General features: G+C 52.5%; 1 protein-coding gene and 1 long non-coding RNA gene across 2 annotated transcripts in view; one reads left to right on the forward strand and one right to left on the reverse strand.

The window, feature by feature from the left end:
- The window catches only part of STK10 (serine/threonine kinase 10), a 130051-nt gene that overhangs the window by 29939 nt on the left and 81472 nt on the right, over positions 1-18640 (reverse strand). Inside the window, exons 8-11 of the mRNA XM_015101234.3 lie at positions 10583-10717; positions 8410-8952; positions 6037-6167; positions 260-383 (exon numbers count right to left, since the gene is read on the reverse strand). Coding sequence (XP_014956720.3) covers positions 260-383; positions 6037-6167; positions 8410-8952; positions 10583-10717 — 933 coding nt within the window. The remainder of the gene's footprint in view (positions 1-259; positions 384-6036; positions 6168-8409; positions 8953-10582; positions 10718-18640) is intronic.
- LOC121816786 (uncharacterized) lies at positions 10478-15406 on the forward strand. The gene is made up of 2 exons (XR_006056478.2): positions 10478-13047; positions 15139-15406. It is a non-coding gene; the product is annotated as an uncharacterized LOC121816786 (long non-coding RNA).

Below are 18640 nucleotides of genomic sequence, written 5' to 3' on the forward strand. Positions count from 1 at the left end.
GTGTGGCTGAGACCAGCACTGTGGCCCGCAGGCGCCACTGCGTTTACAAGCCAATGCCTGATGACATCGGGAAACCAGAGGAACTGGGAGCTGTTGTGAAGCATTCTCCAAGCCCAATCACCCTCATTCAGCAGCTTCTGCTTAAAGGCAATCAGGAGGCAAGGAGCCCTCTGGGCCCATCTCCCCACACTCACGCTGACTTCTGCTTAAAGACAATCAGGAGGCAAGAAGCCCTCTGGGCCCCTCTCCCCACACTCACGCTGACTTCTTGCTCAAAACGCTTATGCATCTGCTCCAGCTGCAGCTCATGCTTGCTGCTCAGCTGGGTTTGATTCCGATGTTCTTCTTTCTGGAGCAGCCGAAGCTCTCGGAGTTCCTGGCGCCTGAAGGGTAGGAGGATGTGGACATTCCAGTCAGAACGTGTCCTCAGTGGTCACATACGTCATAGCTAAGGACGCGGAAGGGGGGGCCTGGTGAGCCGTCACACGTCCCGGGACAGAGGCGAGACGAGAACTTAGAACTCACGCTTTATTTGACGTTGACTGACAGGCAAAACACTAATAATCTTGGTATATAAAGAGTGCTTACAAATCAGTAAGAAAAACAGGAAGATCCTAATTTTAAGAAGCGGCACAGAGCATGAACAGACATGAAACAAAAGACAAAAAGGACCTTTTAAATCATCTATACGGGCATGAAATTCAAATTAAAAACAAATGCCGTTTCCTGAAATAGGTAAGAATACAGGGGAAATTGATACCTTCCTATATTGCTGATGGACTTCCCTGGTGGCCTAGATGGTAAAGCGTCTGTCTACAATGCGGGAGACCCGGGTTCAATCCCTGGGTCGGGAAGATCCGCTGGAGAAGGAAATGGCACCCCACTCCAGTACTATTGCCTGGAAAATCCCATGGACGGAGGAGCCTGGTAGGCTACAGTCCATGGGGTCGTAAAGAACCGGACACGACTGAGCGACTTCACTTACTTACTTATATTGCTGATATGTACAAACTGACACATTTCTGGAGGGCAATTTGTCAGGAAGGTTATGTCTGTTGACATAGTTCCACTTCTGTATACTGATTCAAAAAAGAGATTCATAGGTATACAGCAAAACTGAATAAGGATATTCACCCACTCCAATATCCTTGCCTGGAAAATCCCATGGACAGAGGAGCCTGGCAGGCTACAGTCTATGGGGTCACAAGAGTTGGACTCAACAGTTGACTAAACCGCCACCACCACCATTCATAACAATGCTATTTATAACAGTACAAGATTGGAAACAGCTTATATGTCTGCCAATATAGATCGATTTAAATATGTCTATCTGATATAATTTTTCAATTTAAATTTATGTATTTGAATTGGAGGCTAATTACAATATTGCATCGGCTTTGCCATACATCAACATGAATCCACCATGGATGTACACGTGCTCCCCATCCTGAACCCCCTCCCACCTGATATAATTTTATTCAATCATTAAAAATGAATTTCTAGAAGGTTATCAAATTACATGGGAGAAAAAGATCTACGAAAAATGCAGCAAGTCTTTATAAACAGATAGGGACTGATCCCTGAGTGAAAAAAGCAGGCTATTAAAGACTGGGTCTGTTACGCTACTGACCATCTGGTTGAAAAACAAAAAGGACCATATATATGTGTGCACACGGGCCTCTGCAAGTTTACTTTCCTATTTAAACACTGAGTGCTTCTGGAAGGATTGCACCGTGAAATATTAACACAAGGAAGGCAGCTGGTGGCTGGCAGAGAGTGAGTGAGGGAGGCGCTGCACTTTCACCCTCTTTTCCTTTTCGAGTCTTGAACCGTGGTGTTATATTACCTACTCAAAAGGTAAACACAGTAAAAATTTGACCCAAACCGCACAGTGTACCTTAACTTTGGAACATATTTACTGTCAATGTGTGCGTGAGTGTACACACAGAAAAAATACTGGTGGCATGCATGCTCAGTCGTGTTTGACTTTTTGCAATCCCATGGACTAGAGCCCACCAGGCTCTGCTCTCCGTGGGATTTTCCCAGCAAGAAAACTGGAGCGTGTTGCCATTTCCTCTTCCAGGGGATCTTCCTGACCCAGGGATCGAACCTGAGTCTCCTGCGTTTCCTTCACTGGCCGGCAGATTCTTTACTACTGAGTCACCTGGGAAGCCCACTGGTGGCATAAAGCCCACCTACCATGTTTTTTTTCTGGGCAAGTCCATTGAAAATTGGTATCTATCCTTTATATAATCAGAAAAGAAATTAAAATGATGGCAGAAGGAACGTGGGCCTCCTGGCAGGGAGTGGGGACCCTGGGCAGCCTGTGCTCTGCTCTGGCGCGGCGTCTGCAGGCGCACCACGGCCACCCCCACTGCGGGCCTGCCCCCCAGCTCTGAGCAGGCAGAGCTCCCCAGCAGCTGCTCTGAGGCCCCCCGCCCTCAGAGGTCACAGAGGCCCTTCAGAGGTCTGAATCTCAGCACTTTCCAGCCGGGTGCCCTCAGGCAGTGGCTCGGGCTTTGCACGCTCTTTCCCTGCATCTGTGGAATGGGGAGCTCATCTCTTCCCCACAGGTTCTCTAAGGTTAAATGAGGTGATACCTGTAGCATCAGGTGATCCTGTCTGACACACGGCAACCACTCCCCAAGCGGTAACTTCTCGAGTGGTAACGAAGAAGAGGCAAAGGCTGCCCAATCTCTGGGAAAAGCCAGAGACACTTTTTACAGCTGTGTAAGGAAGCATCTCTGGGAGCCTCTGCATTTCGGGAAGAGAGGAGGCAGGAGGCGATTTCTGAGACATGGAAATCCCGACACAAGAGGAACTGAGGCTCAGAGAGCAACTGACAAAAAGCAGAGCAAGGTAAGCAGCCAGCTTCTGACATCACCTCCTTGACCCACCAGAGTTCTCACAAGGGAGAGGCAGGCAGAGACAGGTCAAGAAGCAAAGAGCCAGCTCCAGGAACTTTAGGGAAAACCAGAAAGAACTCTGGCCCAGCAGCCGCAACCTGCGCGAGTGACTATTCAGTGATACTGTTCAAAAGCCTACGTGGGACCCAAACCTCCGGAAATGCTAGGAGACCCAGGTTCAACCAGGGGCGCGGCAGAGTCTGACAGCCTGTAGCCCGGCCGGACTCACAGGGCCTTCAGACCACGCAGGCAAACAAGAAAATTCTCGTTCTTTGCGAGCACCTCTTCTCCACCTTAGCTAAATCTCACCTTTGAAACCCGGGCAGCACCCGCTCCTCTGCTGAGGTGGGGATCCTGAGGGATCCTGAGGTGGGGAGGTGGGGGTCCTGCCTAGGGGCCACTTTCAGATGCGGTGTGGTGGAGCTGGAATTTCACCCCCGGGAACCCAAACTGCCCAGAGGGGAGAGGACAGAAAGGAAATCCGGCCCCCAAGTCTGAAGCTCGAGGAGTGACTGTGAGAACAGAAGGCGGTGTTTTCAGCTGAGACCAGCCACAACCACCCCGCCCCTGGCCGCGAGCCTCCCCAGCACACACAGAGGAGGACACCAGCACGCGCGTGTGCACACCCACGTGCCTGTACACAGAAGCTGTGGCCACCTGACCCAAACAGCCGATTCACTGGGAAAGACTGGGAAGGACTGGGAAGGACTGAGGGCAAACGGAGGAGGGGGTGGCAGAAGATGAGATGGTTAGATGGTATTACTGACTCAGTAGACATGAATTTAAGCAAACTCTGAGAGACAGTGAAAGACAGGGAAGGCTGGCGCGCCGCAATCCATGGAGTCGCAAACAGTCGGACACGACTGAGCAGCTGAACTACAAGGAACTTCACCGGTGAAAAGTCCGCCTGTCATCCCCCTGGCTTCGAGAGGGGAGACATGCCCCAAGGCATCCAAAACTCCTTCTACTGGGCTGTGGAATGTCTGTGCTTTTTTAAGATAAGAATGTGTTTGATGTTTCAGAAGTGTCCTCCAAGCCAGTCATGAGTGTTCCACAAAGGCCTGGCCTCATGGCAGCTTCATGGCTCTGGGGCCCCCCTCCCTAGCTGCTAAGCCCCCACCTCCACCCCCGGAGAGCCCCCCAGGAAGCTTCCTGGTCCAGTGGAAGCCTGTAGAATTCTCACACAGACAGATCTTCTCACCTGGGTGACCTGAGGCAAGTAAGTTCCCACCAGGGAACAGTTTTCTTATCAACAGAACGGCCAAAATAGGGTCTCCTGAGACCCTTGGACTGCAGGGATATCCAACCAGTCCATCCTAAAGGAGACGAGCCCTGGGTATTCATTGGAAGGAATGATGCTGAGGCTGAAACTCCAATACTTTGGCCACCTCATGTGAAGAGTTGACTCATTGGAAAAGACCCTGATGCTGGGAAGGATTGGGGGCAGGAGGAGAAGGGGACGACAGAGGATGAGACGGCTGGATGGCATCACCGACACGATGCACATGAGTTTGGGTAAACTCCGGGGGTTGGTGATGGACAGGGAGGCCTGGCATTGCTGCGATTCATGGGGTCGCGAAGAGTCGGACACGACTGAGGGACTGAACTGACTGGGGAGGGCTGTCAGGGCGCCTGAGTGCCTTAAGAGTGCAGAGATGACTCCGTGCAAACAACTCTGCCTCACACCCTCCTGCCCACACCAACCCCCTCCCATCTTCAGCTTTGCCTCCAGAATGCATGCTGAACCCAACCTGTCCGGCCACGCCTTCCCTCTGTCTGGCCACTGTCCCGGCCAGGGTGTCCCTGCATCCCTGCTTCAGTCCTGCCCCCTCTATAGCCCAGACTCAGATGACAGCAGAGTCGGCTTTTAAAAGGGACAGTACAGCTGGTCACTTTCCAGATGCTTCATTCCAGTTGTTTTTGTTGTTGAATCGCTAAGTCGTGTCCAACTCTTTGTGACCCCATGGACTGCAGCACACCAGGCTTCCCTGTCCTTAACCATTCTGCAGAGTTTGCTCAAACTCGTCCATTGAGTTGGTGATGCCATCCAACCATCTCATCCTCTGTTGTCGCCTTCTCCTCCTGCCCTCAATCTTTCCCAGCATCAGGGTCTTTTCCAATGAGTCAGCTCTTCACATCAGGTGGGCAAAGTATTGGAGCTTCAGCATCAGTCCCTCCATTGGGGATGAAACCTGTGTTTCTCCACCCCTGCCCATGGACTGACGTGACCTGGACCCTGTGGGACCTGGGGATGACTCCACATCCTCTCCCTCCAACTCCATACTCAAGCTCCACCCTCTCAGGTCCCTAAACGAGCCTTGGCTTTGCAGTTCCTGCCATGCTCTCCCGGCTCTGCCCCTGGCTGGCTCCTCTGAACTCTCTGTTCTGCTCAGGGGATTTCCTGCCAGGCAAGGGCCCCCACCCCTAGCCCAGCGGCCACTCTCCCATCAGCCATTATTCCGTCCACAGCATGAACTACAGTTGGGAATTATTTTGAGTGCTATTTGCAGGCCCATGAGGTGGAAGTTCTACAATAGCCACAGCCTCCATTATCTGGGTCATCAATGTGTCCCCCAACCTGCTGAGGGGGTGTGGATACATCAGTGAATGGATGGCTGGCTAGCTGGAGGGGAGGCTGAAGGAACACGTGGATGGGAGCTGAGTGGGTGCGTAGGTGATGGGTGGGTGGGTGACTAGAAAGATGTGTTAGAGGATGGAGGGACGGGTGTGTGGATGGACGGATGAATGAATGAGTGGGTAGAGGGGTGGGCTGATGAGCAGACAAGTAAACGGAGGCGGAGGGAAGTGGATGAAGAGGTGGGTGGGTATATGGAGGAGGGAGGTGAGTTAGGCAATACAGGGTCTCGGGCAAAGCCGGCTTCTTTTAGTGTCCCTGATTCCATATTTAATGCTATAGACAGACAGACAGCTCTTTTTTTGGCAACGTAGCAGGTGAGATCTTAGCTCCCTGAGCATGGACTGAATCTGTGCCCCTACAGCTGGAGCGCAGAGCCCGAAACACTGGACTGCCAGGGAAGTCTCAGACAGACGGTTCTTTCACCAGAAAGACCCAGGTCTCCCGTCCCGTCCCTGCCCTGCTACGGCCGTCAGCAGCCCCTCCCAGCCTCACCTGAGGAACCGCATCTCCTCATCCTTCTTCTCATCCTCGCTGATGATCTTGGAGGTGGTGATGCTCACCTCCACGCCGTCCACCACAAACTTGCGTGTCCTCTTCAGGGTCTTATTGTGCAGCCTTGAGTCCTGGCCAGGGAAGATCATTAGGCAAAGCTCAGCATTACAGTCACGAATCCATGGGTGGCCCAGTCTCAGCCCAGTCCAGGAAGGAGGTGACTGTCCATGGTCCCCAGCGTGCCTCAAGCTTCTCAACCTGGAGGCCAGAGTCTCTGAGGTTAGGCCTCTTCCTCTCCCTGACCTCACCCTTCGGACACTGCCCAGCCCCTGCCTGCTGACCGCCAGCATTCTCTCACACACAGGGTGCAGCCTCCCAGCCGGCTGGGTTCCAACTCCTACACCTACTGCCCCTGTGACCCTGGGCAAGCCCCTTGTCCTGCCCAAGCCTCAGCTTCCTCAGCGTGTCAGAGGAGACGAGCAGTGCTTGCCTCCCAGGGTTGTTCTGAAGGTGCAATGAAGCAGGCGGATGGAATTCAATAGCACCTGGGTCATGACAAGGGTTCAACACTTGATATTTATTTCTGACAGTTGCTATTGCAGACCACAATCTCTTACCTTCAATGCTCAAATCCAAGGAGCCTGGAAAACTAGAGTTCAGAACTATGTTGGCAGCCAAGCCTAACCTGACCTGAACTCCACAGGAGGCCACACCCCTCTGGAGCCGCCGTGAGATTACTCATCTTTGTCTTTACCTTTTCCTATGCATAATCACGCCCCTCACTTGTGATCACTTACACAGTGCTGCCAGAGCTCCTGGAGGCAGTTAAACGCCCTTTGAACATCCTCCACCCTGACTTGGATGAGCCTGTGGGTGGGACTCTGCACTGGAGTCCTCACGGTGTCTCTTCCATCCCAACTCCTCCCCTAGCTCCCGAGGCCCTTCCTGGTGGAGTCCAGCCCGGCCTTTCCAGCATCTCCCTACGGCAGCACCTCCTGTGCACCAGGACTCAATTCAGGATGAGTCAGACTAGCAACCAGGAAGAGGCTACCCGGAGATGGCGAGGGAGAAAGGCCTGGGGTCCCGGTCACAGGGCCTCTGCAAGGGGGTAACAGACTGTGAAGACAAGGGCGCTGACGCAGCCAGGCGCTCTTATCAGAGCAGCTGTGTTCCCTGACTCACTGCCAGCCCACCAGTAAAGGGATGCTCTCAACACCCTCGAGGATAGGCGAGGTGGATCAGACTTACAAAAAAAATTATCTTTTTTTTTTCTAACCCTTAATGTCTTTCCAAGAAGAGAAGGGACAGAAACACTGTCATAAGGCCCCGATGCTTCTTACACCTAAAAGCTGCTGCCCTCTCTGCTCGTCCTGTTCTATTTGTCTGATCTTCTCACTTTAAAAAGTTAGCTTTTAGTTTTCTGCTTGTTTTTAATGTACAAGCTTTAAATGTAATATGATCTACTCTATTCAATTTTCTGGTGTGATTTCTCTCCCCCACTCCACCCCACCCCCAAAAAGAAAAAAGAAACGCGCTTTCTTTCTGTTCCCAAAGTCAACTGCAACAGCTGGCTGCTTCTCCTTTTTCCTTCTTTCACTTGGCCAATATTTTTGAGTCTCTGCTGTGTGGTTTTCAAACATAAAGGCTGCAAAACGTTTCCTAAATTCAGCCTTGGTTGGGGGTGAGGTTTCTGGGGTGGCCAATCAGGTGATCAAAGGTGACTTCACGAACATCTCATGATCTGTGGGAGCAGCTGGGGAAGGGCCAGGCCTCGCTGAGGATGGGGAGGCCACAGTGCCGCCGCCAGGACACTGTGACATGCGGGGCTCAGAGTGCAGAGGCTGGGGTCTGACCAGCTCCCCACCTGCCACCTGAGGCTCTGTTTGCCCGGCTGTACTCGGCGATATGGCTCCTTTGAAGCACTTTGCAGTGCAGGCCTCGCGTTGAGCTCTCAAGTGCAGTGGCTAGAGTCACTCACAACGCCGCTTCCCCTCAGAACAGCCACGAGCCCACTCCCTTTCACTGACTCCATCAGCAAACTGACCACATAGCTGATCCGCAAGTCAGAGAGCTTTCACTTCCAGAATTCTCTCTCCCTAGTTTGACCAAGGCCTTTAACCAAACCCAATTTAAACAGAAACCCAAACTGAAATTAAAACTCCAACCTACTGCCTGACATGACTTAACCCCAGACTGAACTCAAGATATTTGGGGGATTAAACAGCGATTCAAACAAAGGGCTCCTAAGAAAGAGAAATCTCATGAACCACTTAAAATGTAAGGCAGCCACCGGACGCTCTTACAACCCAACACTGAGCAGCAGCAGCTTCTGCAGAACGCCTGCCCCAAGCCTGTGGCCAAGAGGTGCGTTACCTTGATGGACAGAGAGCCCGACTCCTTGTTCACGGACAGGTCTGCTGACAGGGAGGTGCCGAAGTCCATGCTCCCAGAGGTGGAGATGCTGCCACAATCCGAGTCCCTCTTGGAAAAGCTCTGCACCCCCGGGGTGGGCAGCTCCAGACTGCCATTCGTCAGCTCCCCACGCAAGGTCTCCAGGGCGCTGCTGTTGGGACGGCTCTGGCTTGCTTTCTGGGGCCTGCTGGCCACTGGACTGAGGTCCCCACCCTGGTCAGCGGCTTGCTTCTCCTCGGACACCTGAATTCTGGCACCCATGGACACCGGTCGGAACTTCCGGAGGGGCACAGGCACCGCCAGGCCGTTCTCGTTTCCAGGGGCCACAGCCGGGGGGCTGGTGGCTGGGAGGGCCCCGTCCCCAGGGGGCTCGCTGGGCCCATTTGCGCCGTCCTGAGGCTGGCTGGGAGGTGGCGGGGTGAAAGGTGATTCTTTGATAAGTTTGTCTGCATCGAGGCTCAGCTGACTCACCTCGGAGGAGTCTCGAGTGTGGCTCTCCAGAGGCTAGGAGAAAATAGGCAGTCAAGGCCACGGTCCTGTGTGTCTGAGCAAGAGTCAGAGACACAGCGAGGCTGGACAGTCAGACACCCACAGAAGAGGGCCAGGGAGGTCTCACAGGCACCTCTCTAGTGAGCCACAGTCCTCCCCACTCCCTGCTGCCCAACCAACAATAAAGTTACCACTTGCTTTCAGGAGCAGGTATTCCTCCTCGGAGTGGAGCCAACCGCGGCCAGCTAGACAGCTTGGGCCCTGTCTAAAGCAGGCAACGGCTACCATGCTCCAGCCAATCATGAAAGCCTAGGAAAATTGGGTCCCCTGAGCCGAGACCTTCCAATTTTTCAAGACAAGCTGGAATCTGGAGTTTTCCATGCCATCTCCCAATTTTTAGATGGCAACTAATTCAAATGTTTAAAAAGTCACAGAAAGGCCAAGCTTGTGAAACAGAACAAGGATTTCTGCAGATGAAACATAAACGTCCCCCTTAATGAATAAAATAAACACCCACGTAGCCACCTTCCAGGTCAAGAGTGGGACACATCCCAGACCTGAGACCCTCCCCTTGTCCAGGAGGGTCTCCCTGTGTCCAGCCTCCCCTTGACATTGTCCTGACCTTGATCTCTAAGTGTTGTAGGTTAGTTATAGGATTCACACATCAGCTCTGGCTCCTCCCAGGGATGAATTACACTTGAGGAAGTGCTATATCATCCTTCCCAAACAGACAGGTCTGCACAAGCCTCGCTAGGTCCACAGCACCATCTGGACAGTCAGTCTCCCCGCCTGGAGGAAGCTGTCCCCAAATGACTAGACCAGGGATCCAAAAGTGGCAGTTCAGGACAGAATCCAGCCCACAGATGTGTTTTGTTTGGCTCAAATGTTTTATAAAAATTTAAATTAGCTTTAACGCTCCCCGGTGGCTCAGAGGGCAAAGTATCTGCCCTCAATGCAGGAGACTTGATTTCAGTCCCTGGGTTGGGAAGACTCCCTGGAGAAGGGAATGGCAGCCCACTCCAGTATTCTTGCCTGGAGAATCCCATGGACAGAGGAGTCTCGCGGGCTACAAGTCCATGGGATTGCAAAGAGTCGGACACGACTGAGTGGCTAACACAAACATTTTGTAAAAAGTTTAAATTAGCTTTAATTTAAATTTACACTCAGCCAAGCGCTGAAGCTGCAGATGGGTTACGAGAGTGCTAAGACATGGGTCCCCTGGGCCCTCGAGATGGCCAGATGGGGTCTGGGGCGCTCGGAGTCTCTGATCACAGGCAGCCTTTCCGTGCACCGAGCCCACCACGTGCTACGCACATCCTCATTCTGTATGTGAGTCACGATGGGGAGCAGGCTGGGAAGCAAAAGGAGTCCACCACCAACTTTTAAAACCTGGAAAATCCCACAGAAAAGTCCGATTCCTGGTCTTCCCTGAAGATTACAGGATCTGGCCAACACACCCTGCGGCCTCATCCCGACCCTTGTGCTGTCTTACGTAACTGGTGGCGTGGGAGCTTGTGACCTCTGAGCTGGGGAAAAGAACAGAAGGGAACCTCTCCTGCGCCTCCCGGTGCCCTTCCGCCCCAGCTGAGGCCTGCGGGGACCCCATCCCTTCCCAGTGCTCCCCGGCACCCCCTGATCTCCTTACAGAGGCAGCCTCCACCACATCCTCCTCGTCCCCCTCATCTCGGCCGTCTTCAATCTCCTCCATCACTTCAGCCTTGGCCTCGGCCACCAGCTCCCGCAGGGCCTTGTTGCTGGTGACGCTGCTGACGAAGGGATGCTGAGAGGGGCAAGACAGCTGGGTGAGAATCACAGCAGGAGAGGGCAAGGGTGGTGAGGAGGGGCACCCAAGGCCGGGGAAGGCGATCCCCAAGGCAGAGGGGGCTGGCAGCATCCCTCAGGGAGATGTGAAATTGAACCTGGTCAGGCAGACCCAGAGGCAGCTCAGAAAGTCCTGTGTGTGGTGAAAGAGGGCAAACACCGGCTCCGCTGCTCACTAGCTGTGTGACCCTAGCAGGTCCCTTTCCCTCTCTGAGCTGTGAGCTCCTCACCTCTGCATGGAGAAAATTATACCAAACCCACAGGGGTGGTATGAGGGGGGGAAGGAGAAGCACAGAGAGGGGTTTAGCCCAAAGTGGGAGCAAAAAATAATGTTTCAGGAGGGTTATTTGTGTTTGTTAATTTATTTTTTATTTTTATTTCTTTGGCCATGCCATGTGGCTTGTGGGATTTTAGTTCCCTGACTAGGGATTGAACCTGGGCCCTCAGCAGTGAATGCATGGAATCTTAACCACTGGACTGCAGGGAATTCCCTGTTAATTTACTTCTTAAAAAGATTTTAAAGATGTAGTTTTAAAAATATTGGCTTCCCTGGCTCAGTCAGTAAAGAATTGCCTGCAATGCAGGAGACTGCTTGTAATGCAGGAAACCCAGTATAATATCTAGTATGTACTTACATCGTATAATATATAATATACAGTATGTACACACAGTATAATATATAGTATGTATATACATATAAACACATATGCTTTATTGAGGAATTACACACAGAAAAAGTTCACAAATCATTAAGCTCAGTGACTTTTTCCATATATACAGACTTAGTATAACCACCACCCAGCTCAAGACACAGAACATTTCCATCACTTCAGGAAGGTCCCCATCCCCCTTGCAATGAAACCCACTGCCCTCAGCCATCAAGCCCTAGAGACTAGTTTCGCTTGTTATTTACCTCCATCTGAACAGAATCCCAAAATATGTAGTCTTTTGTAGTTGGCTTTCTTCACTCAATACAACTAAGCTGAGACTATGAGACTCCCCTACCTTGTTGCATGTCAGTAAACTGTTCCTTTTTAATTTTTTTTAAACTTACTTTTATTTATTTTTTAAAATTTTGTGGCCACCGCACGTGGTATGCAGGATCCTAGTTCCCCAACCAGGGATCAAACTCATGCCCCCTGCAAGGGAAGCAAGGATCCCTAACCACTGGGATGACTGCCAGGGAGGTCCGACTGTTCCTTTTTGATTCCTGTGCAGTATTCTGTTGCGTGGCAATGGCACGCGATATTCTTTCTGCGGCTGATGGCCACTTCTGTTTTAATAAAGCTGCTATGGAAATGCTTGTATAGGTCTTGGGTTTTGCGAAATCTTGAGGCCAAGTGGTATATGTTATATTCTGAGGCATTTTCAGAAATGTCACATCTCTAAAAGGTGAAAGTTATTTCATGGTCCTTGGCATACACCCAAGCTTTTAAGGCCTCAGGAGATTTTAAGGCCTACTGCAAGTCTGCCCTGCATCAGGGAGTGGAAAGGGACGCGGGATTCCTCAATCTCCCACACTCACCCAGGGCCGCTTAGAAAGGCACAGTGGCTCCCTGTGGCCCATGGCTAAGTCTCCGAGCTCCCAAAGCAGGGGGCCCAGGTTCGACCCCTGGTCAGGGAACTAGGTCCCACATAACACAACTAAAGGCCCGGCGCAGCCAAATAAATAACAATAAATAATTTTTTTTAAAAAAGAGAGGCATGTTAGGGGTGGTCATCAAGTTGGAATGTGCTCATTTGAAATTTGCAGGAAGGCTCCAATGAAATTCACTGTTTTTACTGTCAGAAACTTTATCAGTAGAGGAACAGTGTCAACAGGATTGTAGGGTAGTATCTAAATGACTAAAGAGAATAAATTTTGTAGCACCCTGAAAACACATTCACAACAGATAGGGCTGCTACAGATCATTCTTATCTGCTCATTCGTTTTTATCTGTTCGGTTCATTTGTGAACGGCCAGGAGCAATACCTGTTCAACTGGGCACCTGACGCTGCGTACCGGAAACCAACGTGGCTCACTCCTTTAGAGAGCTCTGTCGCTCAGACCACCCTAAGCCAGCTGCACTTCCTCTAGTCAGCACCAACTTTGAAAGGCATGAAGAATTTAATTTCTCATCCTTCTCTCCCACACCCCTCTTCATTCGGCGATTCACGCCTCGGTCCCATGTTGAGGCCAGCAACGTGGCAGGTGCTGAAATGAGGCCAAACAAGCAGACAGGCAAGGTCCCTGGCCTTGGGAAAGACGAGGGGCATGCCACCAGATGGCAAGAACACTTCTCAGGTCAGGTAAGAGGAGAGCAGAGGCTGGAGGAGCGTGGGCCTGGGGTGCTGGGGGGGTGGAGTCTGTTTAGGTCAGAGGGGCCCCCTTGGGAGGGGACACTCAAGTTGAGACCTGAGGGGATGTAGGGGCCGCCGACCAGGGAAAGTTCTGGGCACAGAGAATTCCAGGCAGGAGCATAAGCGAGCACAAAGGCTGAGCAAAGCAGTGCTATAAACAGGCACCCTTCAGAGGTGTCACTCCAGCAGCCAAGCGGCTCTGAAAGGTCTTGAGTTGGATGTTAATAACAGCTGACTCATTTTAAAAGACCCTGATGCTGGGAAAGATTGAGGGCAGGAGGAGAAGGGGATGACAGAGGATGAGATGGTTGGATGGCATCACTGACTCAATGGACATGGGTTTGGGTGGACTCCGGGAGTTGGTGATGGACAGGGAGGCCTGGCGTGCTGCGATTCATGGGGTCACAAAGAGCTGGACACGACTGAGTGACCAAACTGAACTGAGGGAAGCAGGAGAGTACAGCAGTGCACACTGCGGGCTCTACGCGTGAGACCAGGCTGCCCGGAGTAAAACCCCGCTTCCAACAACTTGGACAAGTCAACTTCTCTGAGCCTCAGTTTGCTCATCTGTACCCTAGGAATAATAGTATGGATGTTCTAAGCACTGTAGTAAGAGCTCAAAATATGGCTCAAAAAATCACCTGCATAATCACACCACTACCATCATCCTCATCACCAGCACCAGCACCACCATCACTACTAACCATCATCGTCACCACCATCACTACTTTCACCACCATCACCATCCCCACCACCATTATCACCACCATCAGAAGGATGGCAATCAGAAAAGCCTGTTAGCACCAGTCTGCACTCCCAGCCATTGCCGTTCCCTCCTGCATCCCCACAGAGCACAGTGCTTTAGAACTGAGGATGAGAATCAGATCCCAAATGTTCCCAAGCTTCACATTGCACAACCTCACACATGCGAACTTGAGCAAGAAGCCACGGGACACTTCACTCCAGAGGCTGAAGCAGACGCAGCAGAAACAAATGATGCAGACACAGGCTTCTGGAAACACCAGGTTTTCATCAAGCCACATCACATATTGACCAAATTAGTGGTTCTTCAGCTTGGCCAGAAGCTGTGCTTTCTTGAAGCTGAACATCTGCTCCATGGTCTCCCTTGAGTACCCCGGGGTCTTTAGGAAGTGGAGGGGGAACTGTGGGGAAGAAAGCTTCTGATGAAGGGCAGGCGAGCAGGGCCACTCCCCTGGACCCCAAGCTCCTGGAATCCCTGGGCAAGCGAGACTGGCAGACAGAGCAGGCCCTCCTGTCTGATGAGGCCCAGAAGACCGCTTTGTAAGCTGCTCTGGGACACAAAGCACAGACACCCACTGACCCAGCTCTGTCACCTCCGGGATGTGTTTAAAAGGAGAGGCAGTGTGCAGCACAGGAAGGCGTGGGACCTTCCCCGGCAGCCAGCACACTGTGTGCCACCTGGAGACAGGCTCATCTGGGCACAGGGTCCCTGGAAAGGTGCTCAGGTGCCCCCAAGAAAGACCCGGACCAGAGGGGACGCAGCAGTCTGCTCCCTCAGGACGAGGACAGCTGCTCTGTGCTGTCTCTGAGGCGAGCCCCATGAAGCCGCAGAGCTTACCGACTGGCACCCAGCGTCCAGCCAGGACCTCTGCTGCCATCTGCGTGGTCAGCCTTCCAAAACATTGAGCCTAGTTTTCCTCTGTGTACTTAAAAGTCATCAGCCAGGAACTTCCCTGGTCCAGGGGTTAAGACTCCGCCTTCAATGTAGGCAGCATGGGTTAGATGCCTGGTCAGGGAACTAAGATCCCATATGCCACACAGTGTGACCAAATAAGAAGAGAAAATTAAAACAAAAAAAGAAACCACCAACCGGGATATCCCACACTCCAAGACTAGCTTTAAAAAATGCCTAATAATAAAAATTTTTTAAAAATAAAAATAAATAAAAAATGCCTAATAACATTTCCAAGTTTTCAGGTATCAGTATTTTTCCTTCATTATCCTTTCCCCACCTCCTAACTTTCTTCCTTCTCTTCTCTCTCTCCTTCATGCATTCAGAGAGTGGTCAGATGGACAGGTTTGGAACCAGATGACCAGAAATCAGCTCTGTCACGTACGTGCTGTGTGACCTCGTGCAGGCTACTTGACCTCCCTGTGTCTCAGCTTCTTATCATCTGTTTGACGGACAGCCAAACAATACCTACTTCACAGAGTCGTTATGAAGATTAAATTAGTTAACATTCGCTAAACATTTAGAATCAAACCTGGCATGGGAAAAAGGTTACACAACAGTTTACTAAGTAAAAATAAATATACTTAGCAAATATTTAGTCAAAGGCCCTCTCTGTACCAGGCACTGTTCTGGATGACTAGGGCACACTGGTGGGAAAAAAAAAAAAAAGCTGCTGTCCCCAGGGAGCTGACATGCTGGTCAGGATGATCAACAGTAAACTTGATAAACAAGTCATATTCTCTAAGGGCGACGTGCCATGGAAAAACTAACAGCGGTGCAGGAGGGCTTCCCCGGTGGTCCAGTGACTGAGAAGCCGCCTTCTGATGCAGCAGACACGGGTTCCATTCCTTGCTGGGGAACCAAGATCCCACATGCCTCATCTAAGACCCAATGCAGCACCCCCCCAAAAAAATGTAGGGCACAGGAAGGAGAATTAGGAGTGTGAGGGTGCAGGTGATTTGCAGTTTTAAATAGAACACTTGGGGCAGGCCTCACTGAGAAGCTGCCCTGTGAGCGACGATTTGAAGAAAGGAAAGAGGTGGAGGCGTCTACGGGAAGAGCAGCCCAGGCGCAGCGGACAGCCAGAGCAGGGCCCTGAGGCAGGAGGGAGCCTGGAGTGTCAGCAAGGAGGCTGGTTGGCTGGGGAGGAGGGAGGGGGTGAGAGAGGGGCAGATCTGAGGGGTCAGGGTGAGAGGGGCACTGAGACTCTGGATTCTATCCTGCGGAAGATGGAAGTCTCAAGTGGCATGGACTCAGGAGGTATAGGAGCGGACTTGTGCTTTTCCCTCAGCTACAATGGAAGTGGTGAGAAGTGGTTGGATTCTGGGCATGTCAGAAGGCAGAGATGACGGGACTCCCTGGTAGAATGGATACAGAGTGTGCGAGAAAGACAGGGTAATCCCTCTGAGAAGATGGCTGCGAGGTTTGGGGCCTGACTGCGGGCAAGGCGGGGCTGCCATCAACTGGGATGGGAAAATCATTGCTAGAGCATATCTGGGGAAAGATCAGTGGCAGACTTGTTAAGTTTGAGATGCCTGTGGACACCTAAGGCGGGTAGAGAACACTGAGGAGGGTGGAGGGTAAGCAATCGGACGAAAGGGTCTGGGGTGGAGTGGGGCAGCCTGGGCTGCAGGCAGAAACGCAGGAGCTGTCACAAACTGAGCGAGCCCGTCGAGGTGATGGAGATGGAGGAAAAGGCCCTGGCAAAGCTCGGGTGAACCAGCTGGAGAAAGAGAACAGCCAAAGGAGACAGGCTAGTGACCAGTGAGAAGGAAGGAAACCAAGAGGGCATGGAGACCTGACATCAGGTACCGACAGCAAGGAAGATGAGGGTCGCCTGCGACCGCTGCTGGGGCCAGCAAAACCAGCCCTGCAGCCTGAGCTGATCATGACGGCCAGAGGTGCCAACAACCTTGAAAAGTACGCTGCGCTAGAGTGGAGCAGGTTTAAGAGCAGATCCAACAAGCGTGTGCTGCGCACCGATGACGCCCCAGACGCCAGGGGCTACAGACCTGCATCCACTCACTTCTGTGACGCGAGCACGATCCACCTCCTGCAGAGGAGGGAACTGAGGCTCAAGGTGAGGACCACTCAGATTCCTGGCGGGTGAGCCTGATTTCAGAGCCTGGGGTACCACCAAGTGGTAACAGTCCCATCTGATATCCAGGCAAGCGAATGAATGGACCACAAGCCAGCAGGGGCAGAAGTCAGTCGGCTGAAGGCAGGATGCAGGGAATCATGAGGGCCAGGAGGAATCAGCAGTCAGCCAAAGGCTGAGGCGGGGGCGTGATCAGCTCTGGAGGAGGCGCTGACTGGCAGGACGAGATCTGGGCTCGCATCTGGCCACTCAAAGCCAGGTGACCTCGGTAGGCCAGTTCTGTTCCCTGAGCCTTGGGACCTCACCTACAGGGGGAACAATGCCCCACCCTCCCTAACTCAAAAGATAAACAGGCACATGGGAAAAGTTGACGGTAGCCTAAGCTCTGCAAGGAGTTTTATTTATGTGGAGGGATCTCTCTTTTATTCTGCAAGCCTTCTGACTTAGCAAAGAGTCCTCTGGCAGGAAGGTTTTTTTCTCCCAACTATGGAAAGGAAATTCCTAGCCCAGGCTGAGGTTCCCGGGCTGCCATGGGAGATGAGAGACAGCTGGTCTCTTCACGGCTGTGTCCTGGAGGCCGGATGTTCCAGGCCGGGAGGTGACTGTTCACAGGAAACAATCGGCCCCAAGGAGCCTGGAGCTCTCGCATCTGACAATGACGGCAGGCCCACCCCACCCCCACCGCTGGCTGCCCAGACCATCCCTGCCCAACGCCTCCCCACGCCTCTGTCACTCCAGCCACGTGACTGTAAACACAGTGCAGAAGCCCACAAGGAGCAATCGTGACCCCGAGCAGACAACCCCAGTCTGCATCCCCATTTCTTTCCACTTTTAAACAATTTAATTCAAGGCGTCAAACCGTCACTGAGCACAGCACTGCACAGTTTAGCTAAGCACTTTCCAGGATCTTCCCCTCAACCCTCACAACGACCCTGTAAGGGGAGGGGGGCTGACTATTATCCCCACTTCAGAGTGGGAACAGGGTCACGGCGGGGTGAAGCCCCTCAAGCAGGGTCCCACAGCCAGAACTGAACCCAGGCCTTCCCACCCCCAGGCCACACACTTCACCACTGTGCACAGAGCCCAGAGGGGCACCCTGAGCGCCAGCCCAGCCCCAGTGCCTGGCTCACAGGAAGTCAGCGCTGGGAAAAAGCGGCTGCATGTGAAGAGAGCCTCCAGGGCACAGTGGGGCGCGGCCCCCTCTCCTCCCACCACAGTCAGAGACGATCACACGGGGGGAAGCTCTAGAGTGGTGGACGGGGCGGAGGGCCAGCCCCTGCCCGACCCCAGACCTGCGTCCTCTCCCAGCAGTCTTGGCCAGGGACAGTGGCCAGGCGACCCGGAGATTGCTGGGTGAACGATGCGTGCAGGTTTTCAAACACAGCTGCCAAGGTTCCAACACTCACCCCGCCAGCTGCAGACACCAGGGCCCAAGGCAACAGCTCTGGACAAGGGTGGCTCACAGCTACTTCCAGTATTTCAAACAGCTTCAAGGAAGCCACCATCCACTTCCCCACCCAAAGGTCATTCAGCTAGCTAAGGGGATGCTCCCCGAGTCACGTGTCACCCTGGCTGGTCTCCTAGATGCCACGTCCAACAGCCAGAGAAACCTTTGTAAGTCAGTGTTTCCCTCCAAACCCTCACAGGTGCCCTGTCCCAAACAGGGTGAAGCCAACGTCCTCCCAAGGTCCTATGTGACTCTCCATGACCTGGTCCAGCTCTCCTTTGGA

The sequence above is a fragment of the Ovis aries genome, chromosome 16, assembly GCF_016772045.2.
Source record: "Ovis aries strain OAR_USU_Benz2616 breed Rambouillet chromosome 16, ARS-UI_Ramb_v3.0, whole genome shotgun sequence".
In the NCBI taxonomy this organism is placed as follows: Eukaryota; Metazoa; Chordata; class Mammalia; order Artiodactyla; family Bovidae; genus Ovis; species Ovis aries.